General features: G+C 42.6%; 1 protein-coding gene across 1 annotated transcript in view; it reads right to left on the reverse strand.

Annotated features, from left to right (window-relative positions):
* Nucleotides 1–496: 496 nt before the first annotated feature.
* Nucleotides 497–23,641, reverse strand: part of LOC120062917 (NMDA receptor synaptonuclear signaling and neuronal migration factor-like) — a 41,910-nt gene continuing 18,765 nt past the window's right edge. Inside the window, exons 7-16 of the mRNA XM_039012977.1 lie at nt 19,712–19,764; nt 18,005–18,094; nt 12,937–13,064; nt 11,815–11,898; nt 11,554–11,587; nt 11,335–11,405; nt 9,756–9,835; nt 9,517–9,619; nt 2,547–2,622; nt 497–594 (exon numbers count right to left, since the gene is read on the reverse strand). Coding sequence (XP_038868905.1) covers nt 497–594; nt 2,547–2,622; nt 9,517–9,619; nt 9,756–9,835; nt 11,335–11,405; nt 11,554–11,587; nt 11,815–11,898; nt 12,937–13,064; nt 18,005–18,094; nt 19,712–19,764 — 817 coding nt within the window. The remainder of the gene's footprint in view (nt 595–2,546; nt 2,623–9,516; nt 9,620–9,755; nt 9,836–11,334; nt 11,406–11,553; nt 11,588–11,814; nt 11,899–12,936; nt 13,065–18,004; nt 18,095–19,711; nt 19,765–23,641) is intronic.

Raw genomic sequence — 23,641 nt, forward strand, 5'->3', positions numbered from 1 at the left:
CTCCTAGTTCACACAACAGACATGTAGGTAAGGGAGAAAATCTTTCACCATCTCTTCTCCCTTTTCACAGTCTCTCTCTTCCCTGCAGCTGCTGCATCTCTCTCTATGACTAATTTAAAGAAGACTTGCTTGGCTCCCGAGCTCCAAATCTAGCTCTATTTTGTGTCTCTTGACACAGAGGCTAAAGGATGATCTCTCACTTCTCTCTTTTACCTTCTCTCCCTCACGGGTTCTCTGTCAGTAGAGGCATTTGGTTGAGACAGTGAAAATGGATGGGGGGAAATATACAGTTCACCTCTTGACAGTAATTGCTACTGCACTTGGTCTGAGAGCAGAGGATTGAAGCCTCCTCAGTGAGCAAAACTACCTGAAGCCTGTCGTCCACCTCTTCAACGGAGCGCTCCCGTCCAGGACCTCTCAAGGAAAGCCGTCACCATAGGCTATCGGTGATGAGATACACAGCCAATAGGCTGACAAAGGTCAGAGGTGAGCAGTGTCACAAAAGGTCATCATATTCGAGCATCTTGGCGTGCTGGCGGGTTTTCCACAGGCGGAATAGACGGAAGTCAAAGTACATCTCGATCATCTCCTTGCCTACGGGGGGGGGGGGGGGGGGGGGGGAATCGAGGGGGAATGGATAAGTACAGATTAATTTATCTTCACCTCTCTCCTAGCTAATCTTTTTTTGTAAAGGAAAATAATCAACGTTTTTCTCTACCCAAATAGCTACTCTCAAACGTTGATTGAAATATAGTGTTGATTGAAATACAAGTGTTTATGTACTGTTGGGGTTAATGAAAGAATGGAGGAGAGACAAGAAAGAGAGAGAGAGCGGTGGAGAGATAGAGGGGCCTCGTGGGTCGATAGAAGAGAGGAAAACACTCAGTGGAGATAATTATACTGAACAAAAATATAAATGCATTATGTAAAGTGTTGGTCCCATGTTTCATGAGCTGAAATAAAAGACCCCAGAAATGCTCTATAAGCACAAAAGGCTTATTTCTCTCAAATTTTGTGCACAAATTTGTTTACATCCCTGTTAGTGAGCATTTCTCCTTTGCCAAGATAATCCATCCACCTGACAGGTGGGTCATATCATGAAGCTGATTAAACAGCATGATCATTACACAGGTGCCCCTTGTGCTGGGGACAATAAAAGGCCACTCTAAAATGTGGAGATTTGTCAAACAACACAATGCCACAGATGTCTCAAGTTTTGAGGGAGAGTACAATTGGCATGCTGACTGGAGGAATGTTCACCAGAGCTGTTGCCAGAGAATTTAATGGTAATGCCGCCTCCAACGTCGTTTTAGAGAATTTGGCAGTAAGTCCAACCGTCCTCACAACCACAGACCACGTGTAACCACTCCAGCCCAGGACCTCCACATCTGGATTCTTTCCCTGTTGGATTGTCTGAGACCAGCCACACGGACAGCTGATGAAACTGTAGGTTTGCACAACCAATTCATTTCTGCATAAAACTGTCAGAAACCGTCTCTGGGAAGCTCTTCTGCATGCTCGTCGTCCTCACCAGAGTCTTGACCTGACTGCAGTTTGGCATCCTAACCAACTTCATTGGGAAAATGCTGACCTTCGATGGCCACTGGCACGCTGGAGAAGTGTGATCTTCATGGAGGAATTCCTGTTTCAACTGTACCGGTCAGAGAGCGTGTATGGCATCGTGTGGGCGAGCGGTTTGCTGATGTCAACGTTGTGAACAGAGTGCCACATGGTGGCAGTGGGGTTATGGTATGGGCAGGCCTAAGCTACGGACAACAAACACAATTGCATTTTATCGATGGCAATTTGAATGCACAGAAATACCGTGAGGCCCATTGTTGTGCCATTCATCCACTGCCATCACTTCATATTCAGCATGATAATGCATGGCCCCATGTTGCAAGGATCTGTCCCAGTTCTTCTATGGCCTGCATACTCTGTCCCATTTCTTCCATGGCCTGCATACTCACCAGACATGCCACCCATTGAGCATGTTTGGGATGCTCTGGATCGACGGGTATGCCAGCTTGTTCCAGTTCCCGCCAATATCCAGCAACTTTGCACAGCCATTGAAGAGGAGTGGGACAATATTCCACAGGCCACAATCAACAGCCTGAACAACTCTATGGAGAAGGAGATGTGTCACGCTGCATGAGGAAAATGGTGGTCACACCAGATACTGACTGGTTTTCTGATCCATAGATTAGGGCCTAATTTATTTATTTCAATAGACTGATTTCCTCATATGAATCTTTGAAATTGTTGCATGTTGCGTTTAAATATATTTTTTGTGTTGTTGAGAAGTAATTAGCATGACATCAATAAGTCTCAGGGTGAAATGATTGATGAGGGGTGCGTTCAGAGCTCAGGAAGTACAGACTTGTCTGCCAGCGTGTTCACTAATGTCCTGTTCATCTCAGTCTGCCTTGCTAGGTTTGATTAATGTTCAATATTTACATCCAGGGAACAATGTACGGCAAAAATAAGACAATGGAAAATGCATGTGTGTATGTGTGTGTATATGTCTGTGTGTGTCATACACTCACCCTGTGCAGACAGCTCTAGCGGGGATTTGAATTCGATGGCATGAGGTCTCATTAGCCTCTTCAGATTGTGGATTAGCTGTGGAGGAGAACATTTTACATATCAAAACACCCATCTGGCAAAACAGACAACCTTTTGAGAGGAGAGAAAAGTGTTCTGTTTACAATAAGAACAAATGCAGACATATTGCCACCCATTCTCTTTACAAAGGAAAATAACTGTCAGTTGTACTTCCAAGAGCAATACAACTGAAAAGGTCAAAATGTCATAACATCAGATTAAAATAACGGGAACAATGGGACGGGGGCAGAGTGAGTCTTGTGCATACAGCAGAATGGGAAGTGACCTGTGTTTGTCTCATTATCTGCTGTTGGGTGAGCTGTAGCGGGGCTGTTGTGTACGAGGAGAGTGCTTATTGCTGGAGAGAGCCTATCAGAGCACATTACCTTACATCAATCTCTCCCGTCCCTCTCCTTCCCACATCTCTGGCCTCTCTCTGCATCTCCCATCTCCCTACACCTCCCCTCTCCTGCCCACTACTCTGGCCTCTCTCTGCATCTCCCATCTCCCTACACCTCCCCTCTCCCGTCCCTCTTCTGCCCACTTCTCTGGCCTCTCTCTGCATCTCTCCTCTCCCTACACATCCCCTCTCCTGCCCACTACTCTGGCCTCTCTCTGCATCTCCCATCTCCCTACACATCCCCTCTCCTGCCCACTTCTCTGGCCTCTCTCTGCATCTCCCATCTCCCTACTCCTCCCCTCTCCCTTCCCTCTCCTGCCCACTACTCTGGCCTCTCTCTGCATCTCTCCTCTCCCTCTCCTGCCCACTACTCTGGCCTCTCTCATCTCCCTACACATCCCCTCTCCTGCCCACTTCTCTGGCCTCTCTCTGCATCTCGCATCTCCCTACACCTCCCCTCTCCTCTCCCTCTCCTGCATCTCCCATCTCCCTACACCTCCCCTCTTCCTCTTTTCTCCTGCCCACTTCTCCACCTGCTACCTGCACCTTCCCGTCTCCCCGCTCCTCTGCAACTCCTCTCTCCGTGCACCTCTCCTCCCTTCCATATATTTTCCTCCCCTCTCCCTGCACCTCTCTTCCCCTCTTCTCACCTCCTCTCGCGCCCTGGGGTCTGGACCAGCGAGTGCCACCACCCCATGGTGCCTCGCAACCAATTAACATGTTTTTCCAGGAGCCAGTTTCCTCTTTGCTGACGCCATTCACACAGCAGCAGCAGCATGCTGAGGCACTAAATCAATCTACAGAACCTCTGGGGAGTCTGTGTGTGTATGTCTATGGATGAGGTCATGGTTCACGGCCCCTAGTGAGACTCTGACGCTGCTAATGTAACGTTCTGCAGGGTTATATTAACCTCAGCTCCCCTGACTAGGTTGACAAAGATAAACGACAATCCAGCTCATAATTAGTTTGTACCCTTACAACCTGGTCACTGTTTTAATTGCAGACTGGAATACTGTACAACAGTAGGATTTGGTCAGCAGACATCAGCAGACCCAATGATTAACAGAATCCAGAGGAGGAACTATTTGTTTTTGTTTTGTCCTTTGTAGACTAGAGTAATGATTACTCGCCAAAAGAAGACAGTGATTAAATCAAATTAAAAGAGCGGAATGGGCTGTTTAATTAAAAGAAGCGGTATAACAAAGTAAAGGTCTGTGTCCCAAATGGCACCATATTCCCTATGGGCCCTGGTCAAAAGTAGGCTAGTTGTAACGGTAGTCTTCGTCCTCCTCGTCTGAGGAGTAAGAAACGTCGGACCAAGATGCAGCGTGGTGAGTATCCATTTGAATAGGAATACGTGAAACAAACAAAATAACAAATAAACGAACGAAGACGCAACAGTCCCGAAATAGTGAACACTAAACACAGGAACACACGAACAGGAACAATCACCCACAAACCACAATACAAAACAGGTTACCTAAATATGGCTCCCAATCAGAGACAACGACAAACACCTGCCTCTGATTGAGAACCATATCAGGCCAAACACATAGAAATAGACAAACTAGACAAACAACATAGAATGCCCACTCAGATCACACCCTGACCAAACAAAACATAGAAACATACACAGCAAACTATGGTCAGGGCGTGACACTAGTGTACTATAGAGGGAAAAGGTTGCCGTTTGGGAGACACACAAATTCAAGGAGATAGAGTTGAGTTGGTCGTTCTACCAACTTGTTCAAAAAAACTTTCGATTTTACCTAATTTTAACATTCTGTCATAAAGAGTACATGTTCAACTTCATAAAAACATGTTTTCCAATTTTAAATAAAATATTTAACAAAAAAAGAAGAAAAAAAAGAAGTGTAAGTGCCTATCAGGAGTAGCAATGTTGACTGTTACAGGGTTCATCGTAAAAGGGTTGACCATAACAGGGTTGACCGTAACAGGGTTGACCATAACAGGGTTGACCATAACAGGGTTGACCGTAACATGGTTGACCGTAACAAGGTTGACCGTAACAGGGTTGACAGTAACAGAGTTGACCGTAACAGGTTTGATTGTAACAGAGTTGACCATAACAGGGTTGAAGATGTAATCTTAAATCAGACATAAATCCCCTTGTGACATGGAAACTTAAAAAAAAGAAATTGCTAAAACACTTCTATCCTGTCTGTCTATAGATAGCAAGATAGAGTGCTGGAGGCAGGTAGAGGGATCATGAGGCGAAACTGTCACACACACACTGTGGGGCTGGGGACACCAAGACTGACACACCCAATCACCCCCCTCTGACAGTCATGTGCGCTCTCACACACACAGACACACACAAACATACATACACACACACAGACACACAGACTCTGGAGAAAGGTTGAAGTGTTGATGCTCAACCTGCTCAGTTTTCCACAACAAAACACCAGAAAATGGCCAAAAAGAGTAGAACCAGCTCACCTGCTTTTACACTATGATTTGACTATTAGATGTTCAGATTCAGACTATTAGATGCTGAGGTAGCAGAGGAGAACATTGTTAAAAGCTCCATAAAATGCTTCACTATTTATTTTTCCCTACTGTGACTTCTACACAAAGACACAGACACACGCACACACACAGACACACACACACTGTAAAAGGGTCAGATAGACTGGAACAACACTGCTGTCTGTGTCAGACTATGGGCACAACCACACACTACCACGCTGCCATGCTATCACGCTACCATGCCAACACACTACCACACTACCCAGTGTGCTGAAGTGTTCCTGTAACCATGTTTGACTGCCTAACAGCGTACAAATACAGTACATTTCATAATTTCAATGAGTAAACACACATACTGTAGTATGTGTACGGAGTGTTGTTTCTTTGTGTGAGTGCAAGACCATCTGCACTAAGTGCCTACATGGGCGTGTGCGTACATGCATGTGTTTACATGAAACTGTTTTTGTGCAGAGCCGCTTGTTCCCCGCAGTGTCTGTCAGTGTGGCTTCGTCTCTGTGGGGGTTGGGAGCCAGGGTCAGGGGGAGTGTGTGTGTGTGTGTGTGCGTGTGTGCGTGAGTGCGTTTGCCTGTGTGTGCGTGTGCATGTGTGTGTGTGTGCGGCGTGTGTGTGTGATCCTCCTCATAGCGCCTCTACCTGCCTCCAGCACTCTATCTGTCAACATGACAGCATGATGACAGTGTCAGTTTAGGAGCCAGCTAGGCAGCTTAGGGCTTAGGGAACTGGTCACATCATACTGATGCATACTGTACATTCACAGTGTGTAAATTATGTACTGGTGTGTGGGTGGTGGGTGGCACGTGGCTCAATACTGACTAAAGTGAACCATGAATAAAAAGAGAGGGAGAAATACAGTGCATTTACTCTATAAAGAAGCAGTAAATTAAGTGGTAATAAAAAACAGCTCAAATCAAATCAAATGACAGTCACATGCGCCGAATACAACAGATGTAGACCTTACAGTGAAATGCTTACATACGAGCCCCTAACCAACAATGCAGTACAAATAAGAATAATACATAACAGTAACAAGTAATTAAAAGAGCAGCTGTAAAATAACAATAGTGAGACTATATACAGGGGGGTATCGGTACAGAGTCAAGGTGTGGGGGCACCGGATAGTCGAGGTAAATGAGGTAATATGTACATGTAGGTAGAGTGATTAAAGTGACTATGCATAGATGATAACAACAGAGAGCAGCAGCGGTGTAAAAGGGGTGGGGGCAACGCAAATAGTCTGGGTAGCTTGGGGGTAGAAGCTGTTAATAAGCCTCTAGGACCTAGACTTGGCGCTCCGGTACCGCTTGCCATGTGGTAGCAGAGAGAACAGTCTATGACTAGGGTGGCTGGAGTTTTAGAAAATTTTTAGGGCCTTCCTCTGACAACGCCTGGTATAGAGGTCCTGAATGGCAGGAAGCTTTGCCCCAGTGATGTACTGGGCCGTATGCACTATCCTCTGTAGTACCTTGCGGTTGGAGGCCGAGCAGTTGCCATACTAGACAGTGATGCAACCAGACAGGATAGTGCAATTGTAGAACCTTTTGAGGATCTGAGAACCCATGACAAATCTTTTCTGTCTCGTGACGGGGAATATGTTTTGTCGTGCCCTCTTTACGACTGTCCTGGTGTGCTTGGACCATGTTAGTTTGTTGGTGATGTGGACACCAATGAACTTGAAGCTCTCAACATGCTCCACTACAGCCCCGTCGATGAGAATGGGGGCGTGCTCGGTCCTCTTTTCCCTGTAGTCCACAATCATCTCCTTTGTCTTGATCACGTTTAGGGAGAGGTTGTTGTCCTGGCACTACACGGCCAGGTCTCTGACCTCCTCCCTATAGGCTGTCTCGTTTTGTCTGTAATCAGGCCTACCACTGTTGTGTCATCGGCAAACTTAATGATGGTATTGGGGTCGTGCCTGGCAGTGCAGTCATGAGTGAACAGGGAATACAGGAGGGGACTGAGCACGCACCCCTGAGGGGCACCTGTGTTGAGGATCGTCGTGGCGGATGAGTTGTTACCTACCCTTACCACCTGGGGGCGGCCCATCAGGAAGTCCAGGATCCAGTTGCAGAGGGAGGTGTTTAGTCCCAGGGTACTTAGCTTATTGATGAGCTTTGAGGGCACTATGGTGTTGAACGCTGAGCTGTAGTCAATGAATATCATTCTCACATAGGGGTTCCTTTTGTCCAGATGTGAAAGGGCAGTGTGGAGTGCAATAGAGATTGCATCATCTGTGGATCTGTTGGTGCGGTATGCAAATTGGAGTGCTTCAACATTGCTTGCTGTTTGGGGTTTTAGGCTGGGTTTCTATATAGCACTTTGTGACATCGGCTGATGTAAAAAGAGCTTCATAAATACATTTGATTGATTAATTGATTGATTAGGTCTAGGGTTTCTGGGATAATGGTGTTGATGTGAGCCATGACCAGCCCTTCAAAGAACTTCATGGCTACAGACGTGAGTGCTACGGGTCAGTAGTCATTTAGGCAGGTTACCTTAGTGTTCTTGGGCACAGGGACTATAGTGGTCTGCTTAAAACATGTTGGTATTACAGACTCAGATAGGGAGAGGTTGAAAATGTCAGTGAAGACACTTGCCAGTTAGTCAGCACATGCCCGGAGCACACGTCCTGGTAATCCGTCTGGCCCTGCGGCCTTGTGAATGTTGACCTGTTTAAAGGTCTTACTCACATCGGCTGCGGAGAGCGTAATCACAGAGTCTTCCTTTTTTATTGATCGAGTCACTGATGCTTCCTGCTTTAATTTTTGCTTGTAAGCAGGAATCAGGAGGATAGAATTATGGTAAGATTTGCCAAATGAAGGGCAAGGGAGAGCTTACTATGCATCTCTGTCTGTGGATAAAAAAGGAGGTCCAGAGTTTTTTTCCCCTCTGGTTGCACATTTAACATGCTGATAGAAATTTGGTAAGACCGATTTACGTTTCCCTGCATTACATTTTCCCGGTCACTAGGAGACCCGCCTCTGGGTGAATGTTTTCCTGTTTGCTAATGACGGACTACAGCTCATTGAGTGTGGTCTTAGTGCCAGCATCAGTCTGTGGTGGTATGCAGACAGCTATGAAAAATGCAGATAAACTCTCTAGGTAGATAGTGTGGTCAACAGGTAATCATGAGATTCTCTACCTCAGGCGAGCAAAACCTTGAGACTTCCTTAGATATTGTGCAGCAGCTGTTATTTACAAATATACATAGTCTGCCACCCCTTGTCTTACCAGACGCCGCTGTTCTATCCTGCCGATACAGCATATAACCAGCCAGCTGTATGTTGATAAAGTCGTCGTTCAGACACGTCTCCATGAAGCATAAGATATTACAGTTTTGAATGTCCCGTTGGTAGTTTAATCTTCTGCATAGGTCATAGATTTTATTTTCCAAAGATTGCATGTTTTCTAGCAGAATGGAAGGCAGTGGGGGTTTATTCGATCGCCTACAAATTCTCAGAAGGCAGCCCGCCGTCCGGACCCTTTTTCTCCGCCTTCTCTTCATGCAAATGACCGGGATCTGGGCCTGTTCCCGGGAAAGCAGTATGTCATTCACGTCGGGCTCGTTAAAGGAAAAAAAGGATTCTGCCAGATTGTGGTGAGTTCTCAGTTCTGATGCCCATTAGTTACACAGAGATAGCAACAACATTATGTACAAAATAAGTTAAACAATAAATTACAAACACTGCAAGGAAACAACAACAAAAAACACAATTGGATAGGAACACGTAAAACATCAGCCTTCTTCTCCAGCCTTCTTCTCGGGCCCCAGCTGTTCAAAAGTGTAAGTTAACTGGATAAGGTAGCAACATTTCAGTAACTTTACCAAAAAATTCATTTTTTGCAGAGATCCCGGGTGGAAAATTCCCGGAATCAGGAAGGGTAACAGCAGGAAATCCAGGAATCTTCCAACTGGTATTTCTGGAAAACCTACATGGCGAATTTTGGAAAATGTTACCAGCATTTTGAAAGCCAAGTACAGGGAAACTAGAAATCCATACCTTTTCTCCATTGGCGCTCCCCAGAACATAGCAGCCCATTATATGAATGAGGTTGGGCTCAGGATTCAGCTTGCTCATAAACTGACTCAACTTCTTCCAAAACCTGTCAAAGAAGAGAGGGAGAGATGAAATGATTCTATATGTCTGAAATAGTGAATGACTTTAGTCTACACTGTATGTATCTGAAATACAGTGACAGTTATCAAGGTGATATTGTTGTCAGAAGTGAGTTGTCTTACTGGATCATATCCTCCTCCTTCTCCACTTTGGCAAATGTGGCCACTTTGTTCTTGAGCAGGTACAGATGCCCCGGACCTCCCTGGAGAACCGGTTCATTTCAGTTACAGTATGTTCATGTAGAAATAACGGCAGCAGCAATAAGCTGACCTAAACACTGATTTTCAAACAGTAACACCACATTCTCACAGAGTGTTCTTTAATGGAAGCATTTCCAACATAATCCAGGTAGAGGCATACCCCAGGGCAGCTGTCGAGGCCCCCTGCTTTTTAAAGTGTTTACTAATGACCTGCCACTGGCACTGAGTAAAGCCTGTGTGTCTATGTATGCTGTCGACTCAACATTATACACGCCAGCTAACACAGCAAGTTAAATCACTGCAACACTTAACATAGAGTAGCAGTCACTTTTAGAATGGGTAGCAAGTATTAAGCTTGTCCTAAATATTTCAAAAAATAAAAGCATTGTATTTGGGACAAATCATTCACTAAAACCTAAACCTTAACTAAATCTTGTAATGAATAAGGTGGAAATTGAACACGTTGAGGAAACTAAACTGCTTGGTGTAACCCTGGATTGTCATGGTGAAAACATATTGATGCAACGGTAGCTAAGATGGGGAGAGGTCTGTCCATAATAAAGCGCTCCTCTGCTTTTTCTTGACATCGCTATTAACAAAACAAGTCCTACAGGCCCTAGTTTTATCACACCTGGACTACTGCCATAGACATAGGCAAATTACAGTTGGCCCAGAACAGAGCAGCATGGCTGGCCCTCAAATGTACAGGACGAGCTAAGATAAATAACAATCTCTCCTGGCCCAAAGTAGAGGAGAGATTAACTGCATCACTACTTGTCTTTGTGAGAGGTATTGACATGTTGAACAACTAGCACACAGCTAAGACACACATGCATACACCCACAAGACATGCCACCAGGAGTCTTTTCACAGTCCCCAAGTCCAGAACAGACTCCGGGAAACATACATTACCAGATCAAGTAACTCACACAGACGGAGCCCTTTCCTGCAGTCAAATAACCTAGTGGCTTCATTGGTGGAACGTTATTCATATTTTTCATAATTTCATAATTAATCAACATTATTTTTTAAACGTAGACAATCCGGTGTTTCTATGCCAAACAGTTTTGTTATATTTCTGTCTTCTGTGATGTAATATTAGGATGCAAACTCAAAATGTAATACATTTCAACTCTATTGCTGACATGGTACAAGTATGTTATTTTTTAAGCACATAACCATGTGTGTGAGATGTACACTTTTGTTTAAATGTAGATTTGTTTAAGACTACCAATAAACACTCTGTGTGACCCTGATTTAGCTCACTGCAGTAAAAGGTTAAAAAACATCAAACTACACCTTATGGAACAACGCACACTGTGAAGAGACACACACACAGGCATACACACACGCATTGTAATGTTGTAATATTGTTGTATTGTGGTATTATAAATGTTGTATTGTAGATATGTAGTGGTCGAGTAGTGGTGTAATAATGTGTTGTATGATACTGTTTTATAAAAAAAAGGTTCTCAACCAGCTTCTCTTTCCTCTCTCTCACCTGACAGAAGATGAGCATGTTCCAGATCTTACAGCCTTTCCTATAGGCCGTCAGCTTCTTCTCTATCTCCTCTGTGATTGGAGGGAATGAAAGAGAAAGATAAATAAATGTTACTTTCTGCTGTCATAAGACGGGAGAGAGGTCACATAAAGTACTATGGACAGGATCCTTATTCAGTGCACGCAATGAATCTAAGAAAACATCACACAATCTACTTACCAATGATGTCATCGAATGTGGCATGTTCATGATCCTACAGAAAAAGTTCAAATAAGAGGACCCAATAAGACATCTACAAGACAGTTCTAACTACCGGGGTGGTTTACGTTATGCAGTCGATATTTTCCATATGAACTGTTTTCATTATGAAGTGTAGAAGAGACTCTCCAAAATCAATAGTACAGTAATCCGAATGTCTAAGGTATTATCATAACATACAGTAGGAGTCGCGTAACGGATGAGTAGATGAGAGGGACTCACATAAAGGATGGGGATGACAGAGGGATCATCCCTACGGATGATGTTAGGAACATATTCAGCCTTCGGGACCTTGGAAGATATCAGCTGGAAGAAGACAGACAGAAAGTCTCAACAACTAAACGAATGTCAATGAAAAGCTGTCTACAATGGGTACATTATATACTGTAAGAAATATTGTAATAAGAACAGAAGTAGTACAAATATAAGTTCAGAAACCAATCTACTTAGTGCCATGATATCGGTTGAAGGCAGTATTGCATAGAGCTAGAGATGTATTTTACTACAGTTTACTCTTTTAATTCATAACTACACACTGTTAATGACTATTAACAACAACACACTTATTAACTATTAACAACAACACTGTTATTAACTATTAACACGCTGTTATTAACTATTAATAACACACACTGTTATTAACTATTAATAACACACTGTTATTAACTATTAATAACACACTGTTATTAACTATTAATAACACACTGTTATTAACTATTAATAACACACTGTTAATAACTATTAATAACAACAACCTGTTAATAACACACTTATTAATTAATAACAACACACTGTTATTAACTATTAATAACAATACACTGTTAACTATTAATAACACACTGTTATTAACTATTAATAACACACTGGTATTAACTATTAATAACACACTGTTAATAAATATTAATAACACACTGTTATTAACTATTAACAACACACTGTTATTAACTATTAACACACTGTCAATAAATATTAATAACAACACACTGTTATTAACTATTAATAACACACTGTTATTAACTATTAACAACACACTGTTATTAACTATTAACAACACACTGTTATTAACTATTAACAACACACTGTTATTAACTATTAACAACACACTGTTATTAACTATTAACAACACACTGTTATTAACTATTAACAACACACTGTTATTAACTATTAACAACACAATGTTAATAACTATTAACAACACAATGTTAATAACTATTAATAGCAAAATGTTAATAACTATTAATAACAATAACTCCTCTCCTTGCACTACTATTTTTATTTTCTTATTTTTTATTTTTGCTATGAGAGGCTGAATAACTGGTATCTTAGGTGACCTGAGCATCTCACCATGATTTTGGGTGGGATGAAGTCCTCTCCCTCACAGGCTGCTCTCTCCATCTCTCTCTCCTCCTCCCAGTCTGCATCCTCCTGGGATCCTTCATCTAGAGCCCCTGAGGAGGACTGCAAGTCCCCACCTAACACACACACACACACGCACACACACATAGCGGGGGAGAGATGAAAGGATAGCAAACATACTATTAAAGGAGAGTTTGCAATCAGAAGCGGCACACCTGGCAGCTGGCTGTTTGCAGATTGAACATAGAACAGGCATCATAGAGACAACCAGAGGAAACAGAACACATTATGCCTTCCCTAGACATCAACATCAATAAAGGAAATATAACACATTATCCCTTCCCTAGACATCAACAACAATAAAGGAAAAAAAACATATTATCCCTTCCCTAGACATCAACATCAATAAAGGAAATATAACACATTATCCCTTCCCTAGACATCAACATCAATAAAGGAAATATAACACATTATCCCTTCCCTAGACATCAACATCAATAAAGGAAACAGAACACATTATCCCTTCCCTAGACATCAACAACAATAAAGGAAAAAGAACATATTATCCCTTCCCTAGACATCAACATCAATAAAGGAAATATAACACATTATCCCTTCCCTAGACATCAACATCAATAAAGGAAACAGAACACATTATCCCTTCCCTAGACATCAACAACAATAAAGGAAAAAGAACACATTATCCCTTCCCTAGACATCAACAACAATAAAGGAAAAAGAACATATTATCCCTTCCCTAGACATCAACATCAATAAAGGAAATATAACACATTATCCCTTCCCTAGACATCAACAACAATAAAGGAAACAGAACACATAGACCACAGGTTACAGAGATATACAGAAAATGGAGATGAAAGACAATTCTTTGAACAGACAACCACAGAGCTTGGAACAGACAATCATAGAGCTTGGAACAGACTAGAGGTCGACCGATTAATCGGAATGACCGATTAATTAGGGCCGATTTCAAGTTTTCATAACAATCGGAAATCGGTATTTTTGGACACCGATTTGGCCGAATTTATTATTATTTTCTAAATATTTTTTTACACCTTTACACCTTTATTTCACGACTGTACCTAACCATAAACATTAATGCCTTTCTTAAAATCAATACACAGAAGTATATATTTTTAAACCTGCATATTTAGCAGGTTAGCAGGCAATATTAACCAGGTGAAATTGTGTCACTTCTCTTGCGTTCATTGCACGCAGAGTCAGGGTATATGCAATAGTTTGGGCCGCCTGGCTCATTGCAAACTAATTTGCCAGAATTTTACGTAATTATGACATAACATTGAAGGTTGTGCAATGTAACAGCAATATTTAGACTTAAGGATGCCACCCGTTAGATAAAATACGGAACGGTTCCGTATTTCACTGAAAGAATAAACGTTTTGTTTTCGAAATGATAGTTTCCGGATTCTACCATATTAATGACCAAAGGCTCGTATTTCTGTGTGTTATTATGTTATAATTAAGTCTATGATTTGATATTTGATAGAGCAGTCTGACTGAGCGATGGTAGGCAGCAGCAGGCTCGTACGCATTCATTCAAACAGCCATTTCGTGCATTTTGCAAGCAGCTCTTCGCAATGCTTCAAGCATTGAGCTGTTTGTGACTTCAAGCCTATCAACTCCCGAGATTAGGCTGGTGTAACCGATGTGAAATGGCTAGCTAGTTAGCGGGGTGCTCGCTAATAGCGTTTCAATCGGTGACGTCACTCGCTCTGAGACTTGGAGTAGTTGTTCCCCTTGCTCTGCAAGGGCCGCGGCTTTTGTGGCGCGATGGGTCACGATGCTTCGATGGCTGTTGTCGATGTGTTCCTGGTTCGAGCCCAGGTAGGGGCGAGGAGAGGGACGGAAGCTATACTGTTACACTGGCAATACTAAAGTGCCTATAAGAACATCCAATAGTCAAAGGTATATGAAATGCAAATGGTATAGAGAGAAATAGTCCTATAATTCCTATAATAACTACAACCTAAAACATCTTACCTGGGAATATTGAAGACTGATGTATGAGGAACCACCAGCTTTCATATGTTCTCATGTTCTGAGCAAGGAACTTAAACATTAGCTTTTTTACATGGCACATATTGCACTTTTACTTTCTTCTTCAACACTTTGTTTTTGCATTATTTAAACCAAATTGAACATGTTTCATTATTTATTTGAGGCTAAATTGATTTTATTGATGTATTATATTAAGTTCAAATAAGTGTTCATTCAGTATTGTTGTAATTGTCATTATTACAAATAAAAAATCAAATTAAAAAATCGGCCGATTAATCGGTATCGCCTTTTTTTGGTCCTCCAATAATCGGAATCGGTATCGGCGTTGAAAAATCATATTCGGTGGACCTCTAGAACAGACAATCATAAAGCTTGGAACAGACAATCATAGAGCTTGGAACAGACAACCACAGAGCTTGGAACAGACAATCATAGAGCGTGGAACAGACAACCACAGAGCTTGGAACAGACAATCATAGAGCTTGGAACAGACAATCATAGAGCTTGGAACAGACAATAACAGAGCTTGGAACAGACAATCATAGAGCTTGGAACAGACAACCACAGAGCTTGGAACAGACAACCACAGAGCTTGGAACAGACAACCACAGAGCTTGGAACAGACAACCACAGAGCTTGGAACAGACAATCATAGAGCTTGGAACAGACAACCACAGAGCTTGGAACAGACAATCACAGAGCTTGGAACAGACAATCACAGAGCTTGGAACAGACAATCATAGAGCTTGGAACAGACAATCACAGAACTTGGAACAGACAATCATAGAGCTTGGAACAGACAACCACAAAGCTTGGAACAGACAATCACAGAACTTGGAACAGACAATCATAGAGCTTGGAACAGACAATCACAGAGCTTGGAACAGACAACCACAGAGCTTGGAACAGACAACCACAGAGCTTGGAACAGACAATCACAGGGCTTGAAACATACAAGCACATATTCAGACAGACCCAGGACATACAGTGAGGGAAAAAAGTATTTGATCCCCTGCTGATTTTGTACGTTTGCCCACTGACAAAGAAATGATCAGTCTATAATTTTAATGGTAGGTTTATTTGAACAGTGAGACAGAATAACAACAAACAAATCCAGAAAAACGCATGTCAAAAATGTTATAAATTGATTTGCATTTTAATGAGGGAAATAAGTATTTGACCCCTCTGCAAAACATGACTTAGTACTTGGTGGCAAAACCCTTGTTGGCAATCACAGAGGTCAGACGTTTCTTGTAGTTGGCCACCAGGTTTGCACACATCTCAGGAGGGATTTTGTCCCACTCCTCTTTGCAGATCTTCTCCAAGTCATTAAGGTTTCGAGGCTGACGTTTGGCAACTCGAACCTTCAGCTCCCTCCACAGATTTCTATGGGATTAAGGTCTGGAGACTGGCTAGGCCACTCCAGGACCTTAATGTGCTTCTTCTTGAGCCACTCCTTTGTTGCCTTGGCCGTGTGTTTTGGGTCATTGGCATGCTGGAATACACATCCACGACCCATTTTCAATGCCCTGGCTGAGGGAAGGAGGTTCTCACCCAAGATTTGACGGTACATGGCCCCGTCCATCGTCCCTTTGATGCGATGAAGTTGTCCTGTCCCCTTAGCAGAAAAACACCCCCAAAGCATAATGTTTCCACCTCCATGTTTGACGGTGGGGATGGTGTTCTTGGGGTCATAGTTGGCCCCCTCCAAACACGGCGAGTTGAGTTGATGCCAAAGAGCTCCATTTTGGTCTCATCTGACCACAACACTTTCACCCAGTTGTCCTCTGAATAATTCAGATGTTCATTGGCAAACTTCAGACGGGCATGTATATGTGCTTTCTTGAGCAGGGGGACCTTGCGGGCGCTGCAGGATTTCAGTCCTTCACGGCGTAGTGTGTTACCAATTGTTTTCTTGGTGACTATGGTCCCAGCTGCCTTGAGATCATTGACAAGCTCCTCCCGTGTAGTTCTGGGCTGATTCCTCACCGTTCTCATGATCATTGCAACTCCACGAGGTGAGATCTTGCATGGAGCCCCAGGCCGAGGGAGATTGACAGTTCTTTTGTGTTTCTTCCATTAGCGAATAATCGCACCAACTGTTGTCACCTTCTCACCAAGCTGCTTGGCGATGGTCTTGTAGCCCATTCCAGGCTTGTGTAGGTCTACAATCTTGTCCCTGACATCCTTGGAGAGCTCTTTGGTCTTGGCCATGGTGGAGAGTTTGGAATCTGATTGATTGATTGCTTCTGTAGACAGGTCTCTTTTATACAGGTAACAAACTGAGATTAGGAGCACTCCCTTTAAGAGTGTGCTCCTAATCTCAGCTCGTTACCTGTATAAAAGACACCTGGGAGCCAGAAATCTTTCTGATTGAGAGGGGGTCAAATACTTATTTCCCTCATTAAAATGCAAATCAATTTATAACATTTTTGTTGTTATTCTGTCTCTCACTGTTCAAATAAACCTACCATTAAAATTATAGACCGATCATTTCTTTGTCAGTAGGCAAACGTACAAACTCATCAGGGGATCAAATACTTTTTCCCACACTGTATACATAGGACGACAGAGACGTACAGTATGGGCGTAAAGAACGGACAGAAACGGTAGAGCGTCACAGTCTGACGTGAAGAGGACGAGGACAAATACTGTCATGGTCAAACTGTCTGTAGAGGAGAGCTTCTTTCAATGATCACAGAGAGAAAATGTGTGTGTGTGTGTGTGTGTGTGTGTGTGTGTGTGTGTGTGTGTGTGTGTGTGTGTGTGTGTGTGTGTGTGTGTGTGTGTGTGTGTGTGTGTGTGTGTGTGTGTGTGTGTGTGTGTGTGTGCGTGTGTGTGTGTGCGCACAGGCACGTAGTGTAGATACAAGCTTTTCATGTTTGTGCCTGAAAATAATAGTTACAAAAATAATGTACATGCTTATGCCGAGTATGCTTGAGTGAAGGTGTGTTCGCGTATGTGTCATTGCATGTCAGCTTGCGTGAGTGTGTGTATAGTATTTGTGTGGACTCACTGTCTCTAGAGCCATGGAGAGAGTCAGGCTTCATGGGGATGGGGTCACTCCAGGAGCGGTTAAAACTCTTGGCTCGGCGGTCAGCATATGCTGATGAAGGAGTGGAGGAGAATGACAATGAGTGGAGGATGACGAGGGGGATCACACATACACTTTCCCTAAGTAACCCCATACACACACGCGCGAGCCCTAAACACACACATCTATATTCTCCTGAAGTGTACACTCGTTCACTATTTCCCACAAATCTAAAAGCATTGGATTGGTGGAGGCTAGAGGGAGTTTTCACCATACTTTCAAATCTGTGAATGAAAGGGAGTAGTGATAATTGGGACATAACCACTCAACACAGACCCCAAAAAACACTTCCCAAATGTACAACACATGCCGTTTCATTTAAATCAGCGCCCGGATGAAAACAGTTTAGTTGTATTCCTCTTACCGAGTCATCATAATGATATAGTGGCACTGAGTGGGTGAGCATCTGGTGTTCCAGCTCACAGCTGGGGCTGGCGTATCCAAACCACCCAGTCACTTAACGCCTGCTAATGAGATCCATTCCTCTACTAGCTTCTGCTAACAAGACATCCTACTGTAAAACCCCTGCTAATATAATCCATTCCTCTACCAGCTTCTGCTAACAAGACATCCTACTGTAAAACCCCTGCTAATATAATCCATTCCTCTACCAGCTTCTGCTAACAAGACATCCTACTGTAAAACCCCTGCTAATATAATCCATTCCTCTACCAGCTTCTGCTAACAAGACATCCTACTGTAAAACCCCTGCTAATATAATCCATTCCTCTACCAGCTTCTGCTAACAAGACATCCTACTGTAAAACCCCTGCTAATATAATCCATTCCTCTACCAGCTTCTGCTAACAAGACATCCTACTGTAAAACCCCTGCTAATATAATCCATTCCTCTACCAGCTTCTGCTAACAAGACATCCTACTGTAAAACCCCTGCTAATATAATCCATTCCTCTACCTGCTTCTGCTAACAAGACATCCTACTGTAAAACCCCTGCTAATATAATCCATTCCTCTACCAGCTTCTGCTAACAAGACATCCTACTGTAAAACCCCTGCTAATATAATCCATTCCTCTACCAGCTTCTGCTAACAAGACATCCTACTGTAAAACCCCTGCTAATATAATCCATTCCTCTACCAGCTTCTGCTAACAAGACATCCCACTGTAAAACTGGAAGCTTTTATGCCATACAGTTAATTATCTTGACTCTTGGACCACTTTGAGGAGACTGAGAGTTCTGATCTCCTCACATATTTTATTATTTCCCAGACAGGTTTAAATGGTAATGGAAACTAGATTTACTTCCTAAAGTGTTTCCATTCCCCTTTAAATTTAGAGTGCACCGAATCTAGAGGGGAGAATATGTGGAAAGTGGTGGGTGAGGTGGAATTCGATGTGTTTAGGAGACTTCACTACTAAAGCTGCACCACGCCCCCTGCACTGGACCACTTTCAAAGACGTGTGTTCGTTACTCTCACTGCAACTTGAACTAGATAATATGGAGCTATACCAAACTTATTTCTAAATGCATACATCTACCTTTAATCTACCATACTGTCCATTCTATCCAGCACATGTACTGTATAGGCTACATGCATTTAGCACAAGCACACTAATGAAGTCCACATAATAATAAGCTACGACGCCACACTCACTGGGGAACTCACTCTGAGCCTTCATTCTGCGGCTGCCCACCATTCTCAGGTGCTTCCGGAAGTTTCTGTTGTAGAAAAGAAAAGAGGAGAGAAAAGGGGAGGGAGGGAAAAAGGGAACGAGTAAGAAGAGGGAGGAGAGAGAAGGAGGAGAAAGAGGGAGGTAGGGATGAGACGGAAAAGAGAGAAGGAGGGGCGAGGGTTTCAGCATACAGGGAAAGCCACAGACACAGAGGGTGAAAGGTTACAGTTTAGTAACTTATCTGGACAGGAAATTGAAACAGCTTTTCAATCAATGCCTGGTCATGTACTGCATTATCGACTGTTTGAAGTTATTCAGTCATATCTGATTCAGTTCAAACTCTCTCATGACCTGATTCAACTGCATCAGAATAGATGAACTCTTTCACAAAGGTTGGCCGGTCTGACTCATCCAAAAACTTATTAGAAAAAAGATCTAAAACATTGTGGAACTGTGAGAAAACTATCCAAGCTTGTGAAACATGTTTCTGTCTGTGATTCAGCCGTCATCCACTGACAACCTCTTGAAAAAAATAATAAACATGTCAAGTTAGTCACACAGAAAGTGTTCTCAATGTAGGACACTGTAGAGAAGATTTAGTAATGAGTAGAGATAACCTTGTTACCTGAGCCTTGAACATTGCCTCCTCATAACCATGAGAAAAACAAACGTTTTATCTCTTTATTTGAGAGGCAATTCATAAAGGTCTTTTTCCTGAAACACATTCGATGATATGGCTTAAGGTGCAACTCATGTATGCTAAACCTCCTCTCTTTCTATCCCTCTCTCTCTGACTTAGAAGTTGAAATTAGACTTTGACTTAGAAGTTTAATACTGCCATCCCTCCCTCTCATCCCTCATTACTCCTCCTCTTTTCCACCCACTTCATCCCTTATTCCCTTGTCTCTCGCTCTACAAAGCTGGGTGTCTGGCATCCATGGTTATTATGTATGCTTGCGTGTGTGCGCACGTGCAAGTTATTGTCTTCAGTTTACCCACAAACACTGCATACCTTAAAGGATGAAAAGAGGGAAAGACAGGAAGTAGAGAGGGAAAGAGATAAGGGGAAACAGAGGAAAGAAACAGCCCGAAGTGGAACACAGTGGAAGAATTGAAACAAGCCTAAAACAGTGTTTATCATAATTCATGAAGGCTTGTTTGACTCATGGTGCTATTGTGCATGCATGCCTCTGTGAGACAGCTTTAGCGGCGTTGTCGCTTGTCCCTGTTTTAGTGGACTATCTCAAAGTTATTTGTTACCACGTGTTTTCCAGCATGCATTACTGAACCTCTCTACTGTTGTAGTGGGGTCATTCTTGAATTGCAGTGATAAATGCTGTCCCTTGACTCGCAGAGGTGTAGTGACGTTGGGTATTTATAGATATCTACACTACATGACCAAAAGTATACTTTGTATATATAGTGCATTTATTATTTTGAATGCCAGAAAGTCAACAAAGTACGTAATATAGTTTGTAGATCAATAAAAACAAAGAAGGCTATTAAAATACATTTTTTTATTAGTTTAATGTGTATCCCTCAGTTTTATGTCAGTGGTGTTACCATTTTGAAAATCACTGATTACTAAGATATACAAGGACCTTGAGCATTCTCTCCAGTTGCAAACTGTTATTTACTTAATCACACTCTATGTCACAAATTTGAGGATTCCATTGCTGATTTGGTGTGTCTCAGTGGAGGCTGCTGAGGGGAGGACGGCTCATAATAATGGCTGGAATGGAGTCAATGGAATGGTATCAACCACATGGAAACCACGTGTCTGATATGTTTGATACCATTCCATTGACTAGACATTATTATGAGCCGTCCTCCCCTCAGCAGCCTCCACTGGTGTGTCTAAATCCAAAGTGTCAAAATGAAAGGATTGATGACCTTAGATTTTAGCATTTGTAGCCTCCATTTTAGAAAATGTAACAAAAATGTATCTTTGGTGATACCATCAGTAGCTAGGTTTCCATCCAATTGGCGACAGAGTTCCATGTGAATATTTAAAAATCTGCATAAAAACAATACGTGCATTTCCCCACCAGAGAATTGTTTCCATCAAATTGACTTGTTGCAGATAAAAGTCTGTGCGTAAATATGTAGTGCACATAAAAATACATTTTGTGGTTATATTCCCGTGTACCGAATAAAAAATACAAGTTAAAGGCGTTTCCATCGTATTTTCAATTCTACTGATGGTTTTCTCACAAAAAGGTTTACTTTATATAGCGAGTGTTCCCACTCTGGTATTGGCATGTGCGCTCTAGCCAACAGCACACAGATGCAGATACTGTATATGCATGCTGTTGACTAGAGCACACATATAGCCTACATGATGAGATTGTTATGGACAAAAGAGCAAGGTTATTTTTATTTGTCAAACGGCAACCACGCATTGATGATCAAGTCACCAGAATAAGACCCTCAATATTTATTGGAAAGGAGCATCAATCTCATCACCTTGCGCTTTCACCACCCTGATAAATTCATAATTATTTATTTAATCTGTAGCCTAATAAACTGCATGTTTTCTAGACAAGTCGTAGTGGGAGGCACAACATGTCATCGTGTGACTCTAAATTTAGTTCGATATGAGGGATATTATGTCAATATTTGGGCAAAAAAGCGTTTCCACTGAATTTCTCGCATAATTAAATTTACCGACACAAAAAGATCCCACCGTGTCTAGAGTATTTTGTTTTGTTGACATTTGGAAAGTTCACAGGAACATTTTCTGTTTCCATCAGGCCTGTCATTTTTATCTGACGTGTACTTTAGGCACATACAAAGGTTGAATGGAAACCTGCTTATTGGTGTTACTACTCCTACTGGTGGCTCAATGTTATCAACATGGTAAATGTGCATTATTTAAAGTCATTACGCTATCATGTACACTGAACGAAATATCAATAAAGTGTTGGTCCCATGTTTCATGAGCTGAAATAAAAGATCACAGAAATAATAAATGATGCACGAAAAGCTTATTTCTCTCAAATTGTGTGCACAAATTTGTTTATATCCCTGTTAGTGAGCATTTCTCCTTTGCCAAGAGAATCCATCCACCTGACAGGTATGGCATATCAAGAAGCTGATTAAACAGCATGATCATTACACGGACGCACCATGTCTTGGGGACAATAAAAGGCCACTCTAAAATGTGCAGTTTTGTCACACAACACAATGCCAGATGTCTCAAGTAGTTTTGAGGGAGTGTGCAATTGGCATGCTGACTGCAGGAATGTCCACCAGAGCTGTTGCCAGAGAATTTAATGTTAATTTCTCTACCAAAAGCCGCCTCCAACGTCGTTTTACAGAATTTGGCAGTACGTCCAAACAGCCTCACAACCGCAGACCAAGTGTAACCAGGCCAGCCCAGGACCACCCGGCTTCTTCACCTGCGGGATCATCTGAGAACAGCCACCCGGACAGCTGATGAAATTTTGGGTTTGCACCACCGAAGAATTTCTGCACAAACTGTCAGAAACTGTCTCAGGGAAGCTCATCTGCGTGCTCATCATCCTCACCACGGTCTTGAACAGTCTGTAACCGACTTTGGTGGGAAAATGCTCACCTTCGATTGCCATTGGAACGCTGGAGAAGTGTGCTCTTCACGGATGAATCCCGGTTTCAACCTTCCCGGGCAGGTGGCAGACAGCATGTATGGCGCCGTGAGGGAGAGCGGTTTGCTGATGTCAACATTGTGAACAGAGTGGTGGTGGGGTTATGGTATGGGCAGGCATAAGCTACGGAAAAGGAACACAATTGCACTTTATCAATGGAAATTTGAATGCACAGAGATACTGTGATGAGATCTTGAGGCCCACTGTCGTGCCATTCATCTGCCGCCATCACCTCATATTTTAGCATGACAATGCACGGTCCCATGTCGCAAGGATCGGTACACAATTCCTGGAAGC

Source organism: Salvelinus namaycush, chromosome 18, assembly GCF_016432855.1.
Source record: "Salvelinus namaycush isolate Seneca chromosome 18, SaNama_1.0, whole genome shotgun sequence".
Taxonomy (NCBI): Eukaryota; Metazoa; Chordata; class Actinopteri; order Salmoniformes; family Salmonidae; genus Salvelinus; species Salvelinus namaycush.